The 14,052-nt window shown below is 40.3% G+C and overlaps 1 protein-coding gene across 1 annotated transcript in view; it reads right to left on the reverse strand.

Annotated features, from left to right (window-relative positions):
• HOMER2 (homer scaffold protein 2) overlaps window positions 1–14,052 on the reverse strand; it is a 173,902-nt gene that overhangs the window by 15,231 nt on the left and 144,619 nt on the right. Inside the window, exons 5-7 of the mRNA XM_088472990.1 lie at window positions 13,424–13,560; window positions 10,193–10,349; window positions 2,181–2,291 (exon numbers count right to left, since the gene is read on the reverse strand). Coding sequence (XP_088329116.1) covers window positions 2,181–2,291; window positions 10,193–10,349; window positions 13,424–13,560 — 405 coding nt within the window. The remainder of the gene's footprint in view (window positions 1–2,180; window positions 2,292–10,192; window positions 10,350–13,423; window positions 13,561–14,052) is intronic.

Here is a 14,052-nt window from a genome sequence, read left to right on the forward strand (position 1 = left end):
TAGTTGAGACACAATTTATGTTTGTCAACATTTTTGAGGTTAGGGACTTTGGGAGAGGTTAGAGTTAGGCTGCCGGAGGAGGCAATTAGGGTTAGGCACTACGGTGAGGGTTAAAAAAGAACACACGTCAACAATTTCTGTGTCAACCATTTTTGTGTCGACCATTTAAACCTGTCGACCTTTTAACCCTGTCGACCATTTGTCAGTCAACCTTTTGTAGCTGTCGACATTTTAACCATGTCATCCGCCTGAAGTCGACCATCTGGTGTCGACCTATTGACTATCTATCTAAACATTGTCGGTCTATTTTACCAAACCCGTATGGCCACGATATCTGCTGGGTATCAGGCTGCCACATAAAATGTTCGAGTAGGAGCCGCATTAGCATTTAACAAAGTTGGGAAGTGCAGGGACAAAACAGATCTTGCTGCCCCTTTTTTGTATAAAAAAAAAAACTCTTTACAATTTATATAGTAGTCAACATAACAGAGCTCCAGTATCAGGTTGGCAAAGGTGGAGTGGCATTGGGGGCCAAAATGATCTGCACTAACAGCGGGGCCCACGGTTTATACTGCCAAGGCTTTGGTCCCTGCTATACTAGCTCATCTCGAGCAAAATCGTCTTTAGGTACAGACGTTAGCAACTAGCTACCAAAGTTCAGATTCAATTATAGTGCCAGGCTGGAAACTATATACAGTAAAAAGCTTCCTACCTGATATATGGTGATAGCTGTCAGCTAGATGCTGATCTCTGATATATACCAGCCACCACACTGAAGGCCAGCTAGATATCCTAACTACCAAGCTGGAGGCCTTTCAGATGCTAGCCACCACGCTGGGGGACTGGTTATGTGGTAGCCACTAAACTGTCCTGCTATATACCAGCCACCACACTGGAGGCCTGCTAGATATCCTAACCATCAAGCTGCAGGACTGTAATATGCTGGCCCACCACACCCGAGGAATGCTAAATGCCGACCACCACAACCGAGGAATGCTAAATGCTGGCCACCACACCAGAGGACTGTTAAATGCTGGCCACCACACCCGAGGAATGCTAAATGCTGGCCACCACACCCGAGGACTGCTAAATACAGGCCACCACAACCGAGGAATGCTAAATGCTGGCCACACAAAATACTAAATGTATAGCTATTGCTATTTCCTTAGCGTTCCAATTATATTCCCTCATCATCACCACAGTGCATTTTAGAATTTAAATTTTTATGCTAAGAATTTTCATGTACCATACTGTAATTCTTGTGCCACTTGCAGCCTAACACTGTGACACCAAAATGTGCCCACACATCAAGTGCGAACCTCTGAGTTACTGAATCCATTGTATCTGAACAAAGTCTTTGCTACTTTTTCATTACTGTAAAGCTGCGTACAACACTATACGATGTACCATTCGGACGCGGATAGGAACGATATATCGTACACATCATATAGTGTGTACACCGGAGCAGTCTTCCCATCTGCTATTCTGCACAGCAGATGAGACGATACAATGAAAGACGCAGTGTAATTACATGCAGTATGTAATGATACATTGTGCCGGTGTACACCGGATTGTACAGTGTGTACGGTATCATTACATCGCATCATTGGGGAGCGCGGTGTATCGTTATATCGCATTGTTGGGTCACACTGTCATACGGTGTGTACTCTGCTTAATACTGTATGTTTTAATTTTAACGATTGGGATAAAAGAATTCTACAATCAATTTTAAAAAATTTTGAAATTTTTACAGAAATGTGTTATTTTGCGACAGTAATCTATAAAGATGAAACTTATTAAAGGTTTTCCATTATACCAATATAGAGTATCTATCATGTGGGTAGTTAGATCCACACCCAATACTTTTCATTCTGCTTTATATGTTTACAGCACTGTCTCAATAGGACAGATTTGGTTCTAAAACATCAACACCTGTATTTGTATTTCTTGGAAGTGGGGATTTGGCTGGGAGTGGGAGTACAAATATGGAGGCACTGGCCCCATTTGTGATGACCAGTATACCATGCGACAGTCTTACATTTTTATCGGAGTGTAGGACTCTCACGCAGGATGCTGGTGGCCACTTTTAATATGTTGAAGGAATACTTCTGTATATGACAAACTCATATGCTTTTAGGTTCAAACATTGAGTGTTGAGTAGTATCCAAAATTCCACTTACAATTTCCTTTTCCTGAATGTCAGATTCCAGCTCTAGTAATCTCCTGCTGAGCTCTTCATTCCGCTCTCGTTCCTTGTCTATGTCATCACACTGTGCTTCAAGCTCTCCAATCTTGAAAACAAAACCCAGTGGATAAATGTGTTTATAGTACAATGACACTAATGACATTGATGTTCAGAATACATGAGCCTAATATCTGACAGGTTATCACATATTCACACAATCTGTACAGCTCAGTCTCAAACACTCCAGCTACAATAACTGCACTTAACTGCCAAATGTTTATTGAAACACTCAACCATTCAGTACCTAAAAATAAAAAAACAAGTGGCTTGCATACAAATAAGTGGAATCACTAGACAACAGTTTTTTGTACCCTACAGTAGAAGATCATGTAGTTAGTTAAAATATATTGTTCTATATTAACTAAGCAAAGGATGTGTTACATATGATCCAATACAGGTTTTAGTGTCAATAATATTGATAGCTGTACTGTACCATATCATAATTTACTTAGTTGGCTCCAAGTATCCCAGTCTGACATTAGATTGAGCCTTTCACAGAGTTGCACTGGCCACATCCACCAAGTGACCCAATACACAGCATTACCCAGATTTGAAAAAACCAATAGGCGCTAATTATTCCTGTCTATTGTTGGTACTAGTCATAAACTAGTTGGTTAGTTGCTGTTCCAATTAAGTCTCTGCAGACTTAACTGGATATTAGAAATAGTGAAAATGTATATAGAGGAACTGTGCTTCACCAATTAGTGAATACTTAAAGCATCCCATACACAATGAAATTTAAATAATGATTTACATGATTTATTAAAATATACACATATAATGTTGCATGGTTCCCAGGAAAAACAACAAAATATTGCACAATATAAAAGAGTAAATGTATTGCAGTGACAGCAATGATAAAATGTAACCTTTAAATATCCAAATCTCTGCTGAAAAACACCATTCTTATTCCAATTTATAATGATTTAAATATGTGCTGCTGAATTGTAGCAATGTCCATACTGTAAGTTAAAAAATGTCTGCACAAAGATTCCGATATATTCCTCTGGTAGCTCAGTAGAAATGAGACATTCACAAGGCAGCTTATCTGGATGGTAGTGTCCGATATAGGTCACTGGACCCCCAGCTTCCAACAGCAGTCCCCGCGCTCACATCGTATCCGCGCAGTGAGACAGACGTCTCTACCATGCGTGAGACTGCGGGTGCAGGGTGGGGGCTTGGCGGCCTCTCACTGATCAATTGGAAAATCCGGAAATGTCCAGTAATCGGCCCTCAGACCATCGGCTTCCAGCCGCGGAGACCGCGTTCACGTTGTGTTCACACAGCATGTATAATCCTCAAAACTAGGGAAGCCAATCCCTCCTCATTTTATCAATCCTGAGCAGTGGCGGCTGCAGCACAGTTCAAAAATTCAAATTAGGGAAATCACACAAACTGCCAGTGAGCCCCAGCCATCTATGTTTGGCTTTGTTTGAAATGATAGTTGGTGTGATTCCGCTATTTGAATTCTCAACTGCAACCCCACCTCTGGAGCCGCCACGGATCCCGAGATACCTGGGATTGAGTCGATCAATGAAAACAGCCAATAAAGTTAACAGTTAATAAAAGTTTTACTTCAACTATTAGTGCACCACAGTTGACACTTACAATCCTGTCCTTTCATTGTTTGCCAATGAAAACAGCCCCCAGCCAAAAAATAAAAATAAACCTTCATGCCCCCCACCCCCAGCCCAGGCACTCAATTGCGCACACAGCAGGTAGTGGTAACCGGCGGCAACTTTCTGTGATACAGCGACAGTGTCTGTCACTCAATGTGTCACTCATCCACCATGCGGCCGTGGCACTCACTGTGCCATGTCATCTCACTGGGGGCGCAGCTGTTAGGGGAGGGCGTGGGGCTGCGCAGTGTGACCTCTGATGTCACGGTCATATGCAGCCGCTCAGCTACAGCCACCCGGGGCAAAGTGTCTGACTCTGAGCCAAGTGCTCAGCACTGCCCGGCCGAACTCCAATCCCAAAATCCTGGGGAGTTGGGCTCCCTACTCAAAACAAGGCAGATGCAGAATAGTAAGAAAATCGAAATAATGGGATGTTATGGCTCATGTTGGTAAGTATTCTATTTGCTAATAGCCTTTGTTTATGGTAATCTTCTAACACTGTGTACACACGGAGACGACGCACCAGTCAGCAGACCTATCCGTCTTCAGGGCAGTCGATCGGTAATTTATACACTTACCATGTAAATTTGCCCACACAATTGGAATGTCAGTGTCAGCCGTCCCTGCAGAAAGTGTATGGGCTGTCGGCGGGTCGCCCGTACACACATGCAGATACACAAATAGATCTATATCAGCCTCGCTGTGCTGATGGCTGACCCGATATGTCTGTGAACTACATAATTCACAGACATATCGGGCTTACACACCCGCTGATGCACTACAGATATATTGTTCGTCGATCGAACAAACGATATATCAACAAGAAAAGAGTCAAACAAAATTGGACAATGGTGTAGAACAGTGGTAGGCAACCCTGGTCCTCGAGAGCTACCAACAGTGCATATTTTCCAGGTCTCCTCACAGAATCACAAGTGTAATAATTATCGCCACCTGTGGTTCTTTTCAAATGTGTTAGTGAGTAATGATTACACCTGTGTACCAGCTAGGTGGTCTAGAAAACGTGAACGGTTAGTAGCTCTCGAGGACCGAGGTTGGCTACCCCTGGTGTAGAAGGCTATTAGGTGCCATAAGCAAAAGTAAGTACTTAAAAATTTAACTGACATGGTTGCATAGGATACGACCGCAGCCAGCTGGGCTTTTGCCGACGATCCCCCTGGCAGTAAAGTCGTGACCAGTGACACCACTGCCAAAATCGTGCCCCAGAATGCTGTGTAAACTACCTTCTGGGGCGCATACGCCAGCACGGTTTGGCTGATTTCTGCATAAGATCAGCTGATGGTCAGTCCCCCTGCCCCACAGGATGGGGGGATTTTGGCACTGTGGGGGTATATGTGTGTGCGAGGTAATGCACCACATAATTAGTGGCCCTAGGGGGAGTGGATTCAAAACATATATTTATATTGACACATGGGGCTGGTAGGAAAGGGGTGTCTTAGTGGGGGTCTATGGACACTGGTGACAGAGGGGATAATGCCACTGGGAATCAGTACTAGGGGGGGGGTTGGGGGTGGGGGTTAATGGCACTGGAGATATGGTGCCGCTGGGGATTCTATTGCCTCTCGGCTTGGGGTGTAGTATTACAATGGGGACCTATGGAGATGGGGGGTTGTGAGACACCCCCTAGGCATTTTTTTTTCAATAAAATATCTAAATCCAATTTAAAAAAATATATTCTTAAGTTAATTAAATGAAGAAAATTATTATAGTTTTTAACGGCTTTTGGGGAAATAAGTCAGTTAAGTGGTTAAAAGGTTTGAAATAGCTATTTTTTACCTCTTTTTTATTAAGAATGGAAAAATGTTAATAAGCAAGTATTTTTCTCCAAATTAAAGCCTCTAAATTATTTTTGTGTACAGAAAAATATCTGTAATGGAGGTTTTTAATTATTTTTAAGCAAATTTCAAAAATACTGGAAAAAAAAAAAAAACACTTGCAACTCCCAACCGCAAGTTCAAAAACTCGTTTGCCAACTTTACAACACCCCAATATACATGACCTACATAATTCAGCCTTCTTTTGAGCTTTTACAGTAAATCACCTGAAAAATAATATGTAATTATTGGCCAAATTATGCTATTTAAATACCTCCAAGTGTATGATTGTTAATTTGGAGGGGTGTATCTGAGGTTCTGTACTGAGGTATGACATTTTTACCTGAAAATAAAGATTTTTTTTCCCTGCTTTTCACCAATTTCTAATTGATTATGGAAAAGTCACAGCCATGATAACAGAACCCACAGATAATTGAATTTGGGCCCGAATGTCGGCTTTAATCCGATAGCAACTAATCCTGCAGTTCATGTTGGACAACATAGCCGGCTTGTCCGTAGCCAATACTTGAGACCATTGAGGAAGACGCATCAAACATTCTAAAGAGGACAAGTGGATAAGTTGCCCATTGCAATCAAATTCCTAGCTATCATTTATTAAGTACATTCCATAAAATGATAGCTAGAAGCTGATTGGTTGTCTAAGGAAACTTATTCACCTGTCCACTTTAGAAGGTTTGATACATCTCCCCCATAGTTTCTTGTTCACTGCTAATTTTGCACAAAACACAAATGTCACTGTTAGTTCAGACTGTCTCATACAGACTTTACCTGCAGCACTAACTCCTCTTTATAGCATACTTGTCAACTTCCTGAAATAATAGCAATGTCCCCGACTCCATGAAAAGTTTGCAATCTCCCCGATTTCACCGTACCCACATTATGTAGCTGTCATATAAAAAAAAAAAAAACACACAGATCTATACTTTCAAATGAGATCATTAGTATAATTTTCCTGCATTGGGTATAAGGCACAATGATCCCTATGCCTACATGCATTTTCTTAAAGGTATCAGTGTGTTATCAACAAATAGATCTTACTAACTGCTTTGGGGCTCATTTACATTTGGATGTAAATTAATATTATGACACGCCTCTCAGATGTAGCAGTACACGCCCACTTTACCGCTGTGCTCATAGGTGTCGCTTTCACAATCTCCCTGAAATGCTTTTTCAAAAGTAGGCAAGTATGCTTTATAGCCCCCAAACCCATAATATATTTATTATAGGCTGCAATTAGTGCATGTTCTGGCTCAGTTTGGGAATGATGGAACTAGAAGAAGAAAACTCATCTAGCCATGGTAATTTTTATAGGCAATTGAAATAGAAACCTCAATTATAATAATGAATAAACTGTACATTTTAGGGAATTGTTGTTATAGCCAAAAGTTTCACAATATTAACTATACAGAGACATGCAGCATTTATGGAATATACTTGCTGCAATAAATAATATATACACAATTAGTCAGTGTATGTAGTGTCTCATATCTGCAAAGTGTCGCTTATAGTACAATCCAACCTTCCTGTCCCACATTAAACCACCAGTAACTTGGTCCAGCTTTATATTTCAACCCAACGGCTGTGTTCATTTTATGTGCGTACGTGTGTGTGTGTGTGTGTGTGTGTGTGTGTGTGTGTGTGTGTGTGTGTGTGTGTGTGTGTGTGTGAGAAATAGCAATATGTACTGCTCTTATTTCTTAAAGCAGGGCACAGACAAGAAACAGTGGAGCACAAGCCGTTATATGAAATATTTATAAAATCACTTTCAATTTATTTAATAGGCAGACAGAAGTCTTTCAGCAAATTAGAGCAGTAGGGAAGTACTGAAGATATGATTGCTATTAATAAAATGTTTAATAAGGTAGACAGTGTATGCTTTAGAACAAACTAATCTTTTAATGATTAAATGGTTGCCTTGATTATGAGTCCTTGAGAACAGTCTATCAGAACAATAATATTAATAACAATAATATGGCCAAACATTTGCCCAGAAACATGAAAAGAGATCATTCAGAATAATGTGCTTATTTATTAATATTCGGGATGTGACTTTCTTTCTATCGCTACTTATCATAGCAAAAGAAAACATCCTATTGCCTTAATTTAGCAAAGAAATCTCACCAAGGCAGTCCGTGATATTCTTCTGCCTTGGTGATACTGACCGGCCGCAGTAGGGGTTCATTTAGCTGCCCAGTATGAGAGCACCTGTACAGAAGGGATCCGGCTTCACTGGATTTGGTCTTTCAGTTCCACTTTGCAGAAAATAAAATCTGTTTATCATGAATTGCAGAGGTACAACAAGTACTGCCACAATCCTGTCCTCAGAGCGGCGATAGAAGGAGATCATAGATTAAAATATGCTTTATTTATATTTTTTATTTTAATCATTGATAGTTCAGTAAAGCCATATCTCTATTGAAAACAATACAGAAATGACCCTTATCACATGCGTGGTAGTGGATACGGTGTGTGAGAAAAACAACACACCTGACATATGTGATAAAATGAATAACTAACACGAGAAATAAAGTGGAATACTGAGGCCCATTAGTATGGCAACAGATTACAAACAAACGGAAATGACAACTATATTTCATTAGCAGTGAAGACATTTTGTGCATAAAACATAACATGAGTAAAGTGGGACGAATGGAGACCTTTGTCATTTGCAAGATCTGTCTGTACTTGTTGGAAACTGGTATAATGAATGTGGATATTTTATGGACTAAAGACTTGAGACTTGAGACTATGGACCTCATTCAGAGCCGGACGCTATATGCGCTCACTCGTTCAGAAAAAAGGGGTGGCTATTCAAATGAACCGTTCGCTCTTTGCGGTCTGTTCACGCATCTAGGTCTGGACGAGCTAACCAAACATGCGGTCGTTTTTTGGAAAACTACGCCCCCTGGCCGCTCGCATCCTACATCATGTCCGCTATTTATTAGATTAATCGAGTACATCGACCAGCGTATGAACTGCTCGCTATTCTTGTGGTTGGTTTTTCCTACCGCAATCTTGCGAGCAGTTCTGACTACAAAATAACCCAGTGACGTGGTCAATGACGCTGCTGTATTAATTATGCACATCCATAAAACGCCCGTTTTGACCTTTAAGCACGCCTGCGTTCGGATCTCCACTCCCCGTTTTCAAGCACCTTCCCCTGTTACCACCCACATACGCCTCATTCTGTCACTCAAAAGAGCAGGCATTCGCTATTTAGCGAACAAACGATTTTCTGCCGCACTGACTGGTTCGCGCGTGCATATTACGATCCGTACGCATGCGCAGTTGTGCAAACATCGCTCGGAACGAACGAGCGGCCGCTTACGAGCGGCTCTGAATCAGGCCCTATATCCCATCGTCAGCATCATAGTAGCAGTGTCATCAGGCAGTAGCAGGGCAGTAGGAAGCTCGGTGAGCGTAACCTGCGCCTCTCCATCTTCTTCTTCCTTTTTGACCTATCATTTGTTTTCTCTATTTTATGCCTGTAGACCTCAGCTATGTTTGGCTTCCCACTGATCTACAACCGCAGGCCTAGCTTTTAATGAGCAAAAGTTGAGGATGTGAATGAAGACTGAATTTCGTCTAATTCTTTGCCAACTTTCTCATCTCAGTGATGCCGTGACCTCAGATCAGAGGAAGAGAGATGTGCAGTCTACAAAACATGGTCACCTAAACCAGAAAGGGCTGCACAATTCCTGCTTATTACACTAAAACACCGTCAGGAACTTTCAGACAGTCTCTGTTATGCACCAGTGGACTGCAAATGTATTGTCTATTCGGGTTCCACTTTCTATCACAGGGTACACGAGAATCAGCATGTAGTACAAGCTGAAGGACAGACAACTCTCAGTAGAATTGTGTTGTGTCTGTTCCAGCCTTAAACATTCACTTTCAAAATCTGGTCACCAAGAAGTCATATTGATTTGTCAGATTTGTTTGTTAAAGCTTGTAACACCTGTTTATCTTGCATTAAAGTGCCTTCTGATATGTGATTAAAGGTTTGTAGCTTTCTTTAATCAGATGTATTGTTTTCAATTATTATGGGTAAAGTGCAGCTCTTTTAGGCGGACCATGCATGTGGCAATTGAAGTATAGAATATTGCTCATCATTGGGCTATATACTAATGATTCCTAGTGGGTGGAGTGTGACAGTTGAACAAATATTGATGCAGTCCAGAATATTTCAGCCTTAACTGCACGACGGTAGCATTTCTTCTTAGTGTGACGGCTCCTGCAGTGGAGATGCAATCTGCATATTATGCATCCAACCTTCTCTGGGAAATAGGAACCATTCCATTTATAGAGAACATCTCGTCCTGTATCTTCATTCATTTGCTCCCCTGACCATTAGAACTAGCCTTTCTCCTCCACATATCCCAGTGACACACTATGCACTGGCACCAAGACATAGTCCACACCACAGACTTCTTTAAAGGCATTATCATCACATCTAGGGTATCTATACAAGTTACCTTGTTCCTGAGTTGGTCATTCTCATCTTTACAAGTAAGAAATTGCTTCTTCCAATGTTCTACACTAGCGATGGACTCCTGGAGGGCCATAGACAGCCTGGCATTACTCTCTCTTAGAGTTTCCAGCTCAGTTTCCCATTTCTTCACATTGGAAGTGCTATAGAAAAATCAAAACAGAAAATGAGAACAGTGTCGCGTTTTACCAAGAAGGGTATTTACCAACCCTATGACAGAAAGGTAAATCTGTAATAGGACTATTTTATTCATATTGTGGATCACAACCTCTGACAAACCATTTAATAACAGTTTTTTTTTTTATTTACTTAAATTAACAACACCTATTGATACATGTCATGAAGAGTCAATAGCACACAATAGTGGAATAAAAATCAGTGCTGAAATAATTGTAATGGCTATGCATATCATGTTAGAGTGTACGATCTAGCTTGAAGGGCATAATGCTGCATGGTTACATCAACATTTAATTCTAATAATGATAATTGCCCAAGGTTAGAAACTACAGCCACTCTTCTAAATCCTCTTTCCTGGAAAACCTACATTTGTACTTGGGAAACCGTTGTAAGAATCAGTACTACACAAAGGAAAGACCTGCTGTGCATAGTACAGCACAATGGAGAAATCAGTCAGGTTAGCTTCCAGCTAGGTCATGTCACAAACGAGATTTGAAATATAGAAACTATTGGGACTGGGGCTCTCAAATGAAGAGTGAGATGATGCAGTGGAAGCTGTTCCTGTCAGTACCATTAGCTGCCTCTGGTTCCCACTGGGACTTCCTTTGTCTCCTTTACATGAAGAAAAGGTCATCAGTCCCATTTACAGGTACAGGGGGGGGGGAATACATTTTATAAAAGACATTTCCTACATCTTCTAAAACGGTGCAAGTGTCAAAACCATTCATGAATGGAATCCCAAATAGCGTTCACTAGCTGCCGGAACCACCTATAAATCTGTCCAGCCCATCTTTGTCACTGATAGACACGAGGTACAGAGGTGAGACTAGGGACCCTTCAGAATAGTCATTACATGCAGTGCTCACACCGAATGCTGGGAGCTGAAGGGAAAGTACTTTGATAAGGCGCATTTGTAATAGGAAATCCCTCACACAGCACAAATATCCTGAATAAGACCTCAAATGCCGAGCAATGCTAATAGAGCCACGCAATATGTATCTAATAGTAAATCGCTATATTAGTTACCAATGGATCCAATTTGCATTAGATATAGTACTGAAATTAGGGGAGATCTTTTAGACTTTCAAATGATTCCTAAAAGTATCCATTAGTAAAATAAAATGTAAGGAGAGAGAACAATAATTGGGGACTTTTAAGTCATTTCATGGGGAGTTTGTTCAAAACTGTAAGCCATACTGATGGAATGTCTTACAGCGCTAATTGTGCTACAATTTTATTTACAAACGACACCAGGCCTTAGGCAGTAGCATTAAGAAACCTGCTCTGAACTGTAAATCCCCCAATTATCAGTCTGTCTCATAATTTATTACATGAGGGTGGCTGCCTTGAGTCAATATATAGTATCACGTTCTAACAGGATGTATTATTTTATGATTCATACACTACAAGATTCATCTTCCCTTTAATGTTTCTCACAATAAAAGATTTTGATTGACAATGTAGCTTTACAGCATATATATATATATATATATATATATATATATATATATATATATATATGTAAAACTGTGTCAGATCTACTATGAATATAAAGCAAGGCAGTTCTCAGAATGTTTCCAAAAAACAGGGAATTATGGCATGATATATTCTCAGCACAGTACGAATAAACTACAGCATGCTAATAAGGCAATTCAAATACATGATCCGACTTGTTCCATATGGACCTAGGAACTGGGTACTTTAGTAGCTGTGAGGCAAGGTCTATAGTGATTCTGTACCAAAATGTCAACAATTTAATAAAGATTTTTCCTTTGTGTATAGGAAGAATGTCAGATTCCTAGAGCGATTTCTAGAGAGCGATTCAAGACAGCTGAAGACAATGGTTTGTACTGTGCCAGGAATAAAATAATTCCTTGCGGCTTTTTTGTTATTCCTCATATGTGAGCAATGAGCAATGTCACCTTAATTTACTGCGACTTGCTGTTCATGCTTCTGCCCATGGGATAAACCATAGTGCATTCTGCCTTCTGGACAAATGGCGACCACGTCCTTCACAGATTTAAGGGACAATAGCTGAAGGCTCCAAATAATGCATCACAATTCTATTTATATCGGAATTCAACTAGAAACCTGGCATAATATGAATAAAGCTGTAATTTGCACTTTAGCTTACAGAAGCAGACTAAGCCATGTTACAGCTCTGACTGAGACTGCAATTGGGCAGCAAGTTTGGGGGGAAATAAAATGTGATTAATTAAAGCAAAAACTAATGTGTTTTTAATTAGAAGAGAGTTAAAAATGGCGAATGATATGATCATGGCCCGTCATCCGGTTTTCAAAAAGCCTGTTTATAGCAAGTTAGTGATTAATTATATGTCCGCTGAACATCATCATAAGACATAATTGTATTATGTTAATAATTTTTACTAACATAATTGTGTTAGTGCAAAGTGTAGACTTAGGACACTACACCCAACCAGCATGACCTGACCATGATACAACTCTAATACATGCTATACAGACATAGAGACAAAATGTAAACGCTTCATGTTTCACAACATCCATTTCAACTGTTCCACTCCTTATTTGCATAACACCACCCTACATTTTAACAGTAACCAGTCTTTTGACTAACACATTTCCCCAATAACTAGCATAATTTTAAATACCCAACATTCTTTGACCAGCAGAGTTTGACCAACATCTACCACCAAGTGCCATCTGTTTAGCTCCCATGCCATTGATCAGAAAACAGACCCGTGACCAGTCTCATCACATGTCCCCAGTAAAGAGGATTCACAACATCCTGCCAATACAGTAGTGACTCAGCCTATCCATAATCACCAACAGCTAAATGGTTAGCGGAGGTCAAGATATTAGAGGCAGACAGCATTCCAACCAATCTGAAGTGACCAGCGCTGTAAGAGGAAGGAATTATGGCGGTCTCAACTCTATTATCACTAACAGGCAGGCACCCTACAGAATTGGCGATTATGAGTGCATGTTAGAACAGGATTAAACTGAGAGTGAATAAAACCAATAGAACAGAAGCATATTAAGTACAACTCTCACAAATCACCTTTGTGCAAGGGCAGTCTTTAGTTTATCATTCTCAATCTTCAGCTCAGTGTCAGGAGGACCGTGGCAGGCCTTTTCATCATCTGTCCCATTCACACTGGATGCTCGCGTAGAGGATGGTGTTTCATGCCCTGATTCCTAGAAATATATGACCAATTACTATGAAAAACACAAACAAAACAAAGGAACACCTGTTTATCAGTGCTAATGGGGGATTATGGCAATTGGATGGTTCAAATGGACAAATGTGAGACATAATAGTGTGAATACCAGTTAGACCAGCTTTTAAAACGGTAACTACCAATCTCTGAAATTACTAGTCAATGATAAGGATAGATTTAAATATGGTGGACAAGTTACACCGTTTCCAATAATTTATCCCTAGATTTTGTAGTTTACTTAATCTGGGGGTGATGAAAAGTCAATTTAGCGGGACTACTATTTTAAATTTGTCTGAGGGGCATGAGTGATTCAGCTAGCCAACCCATACATGCACAGTGGACAGCAAGTGGTGAACAAAAATATAGTAAAAATAGATTGAAAATATAAAAAAAAACACAATATATTTTAAAAACTATTCATCCCATAGTAAAAGCTTTATTAAAATAAAGCATTTTTTATTAACCTGCC

This window comes from Taudactylus pleione, unplaced genomic scaffold (assembly GCF_031769625.1).
Source record: "Taudactylus pleione unplaced genomic scaffold, aTauple2 ptg000129l, whole genome shotgun sequence".
Taxonomy (NCBI): domain Eukaryota; kingdom Metazoa; phylum Chordata; class Amphibia; order Anura; family Myobatrachidae; genus Taudactylus; species Taudactylus pleione.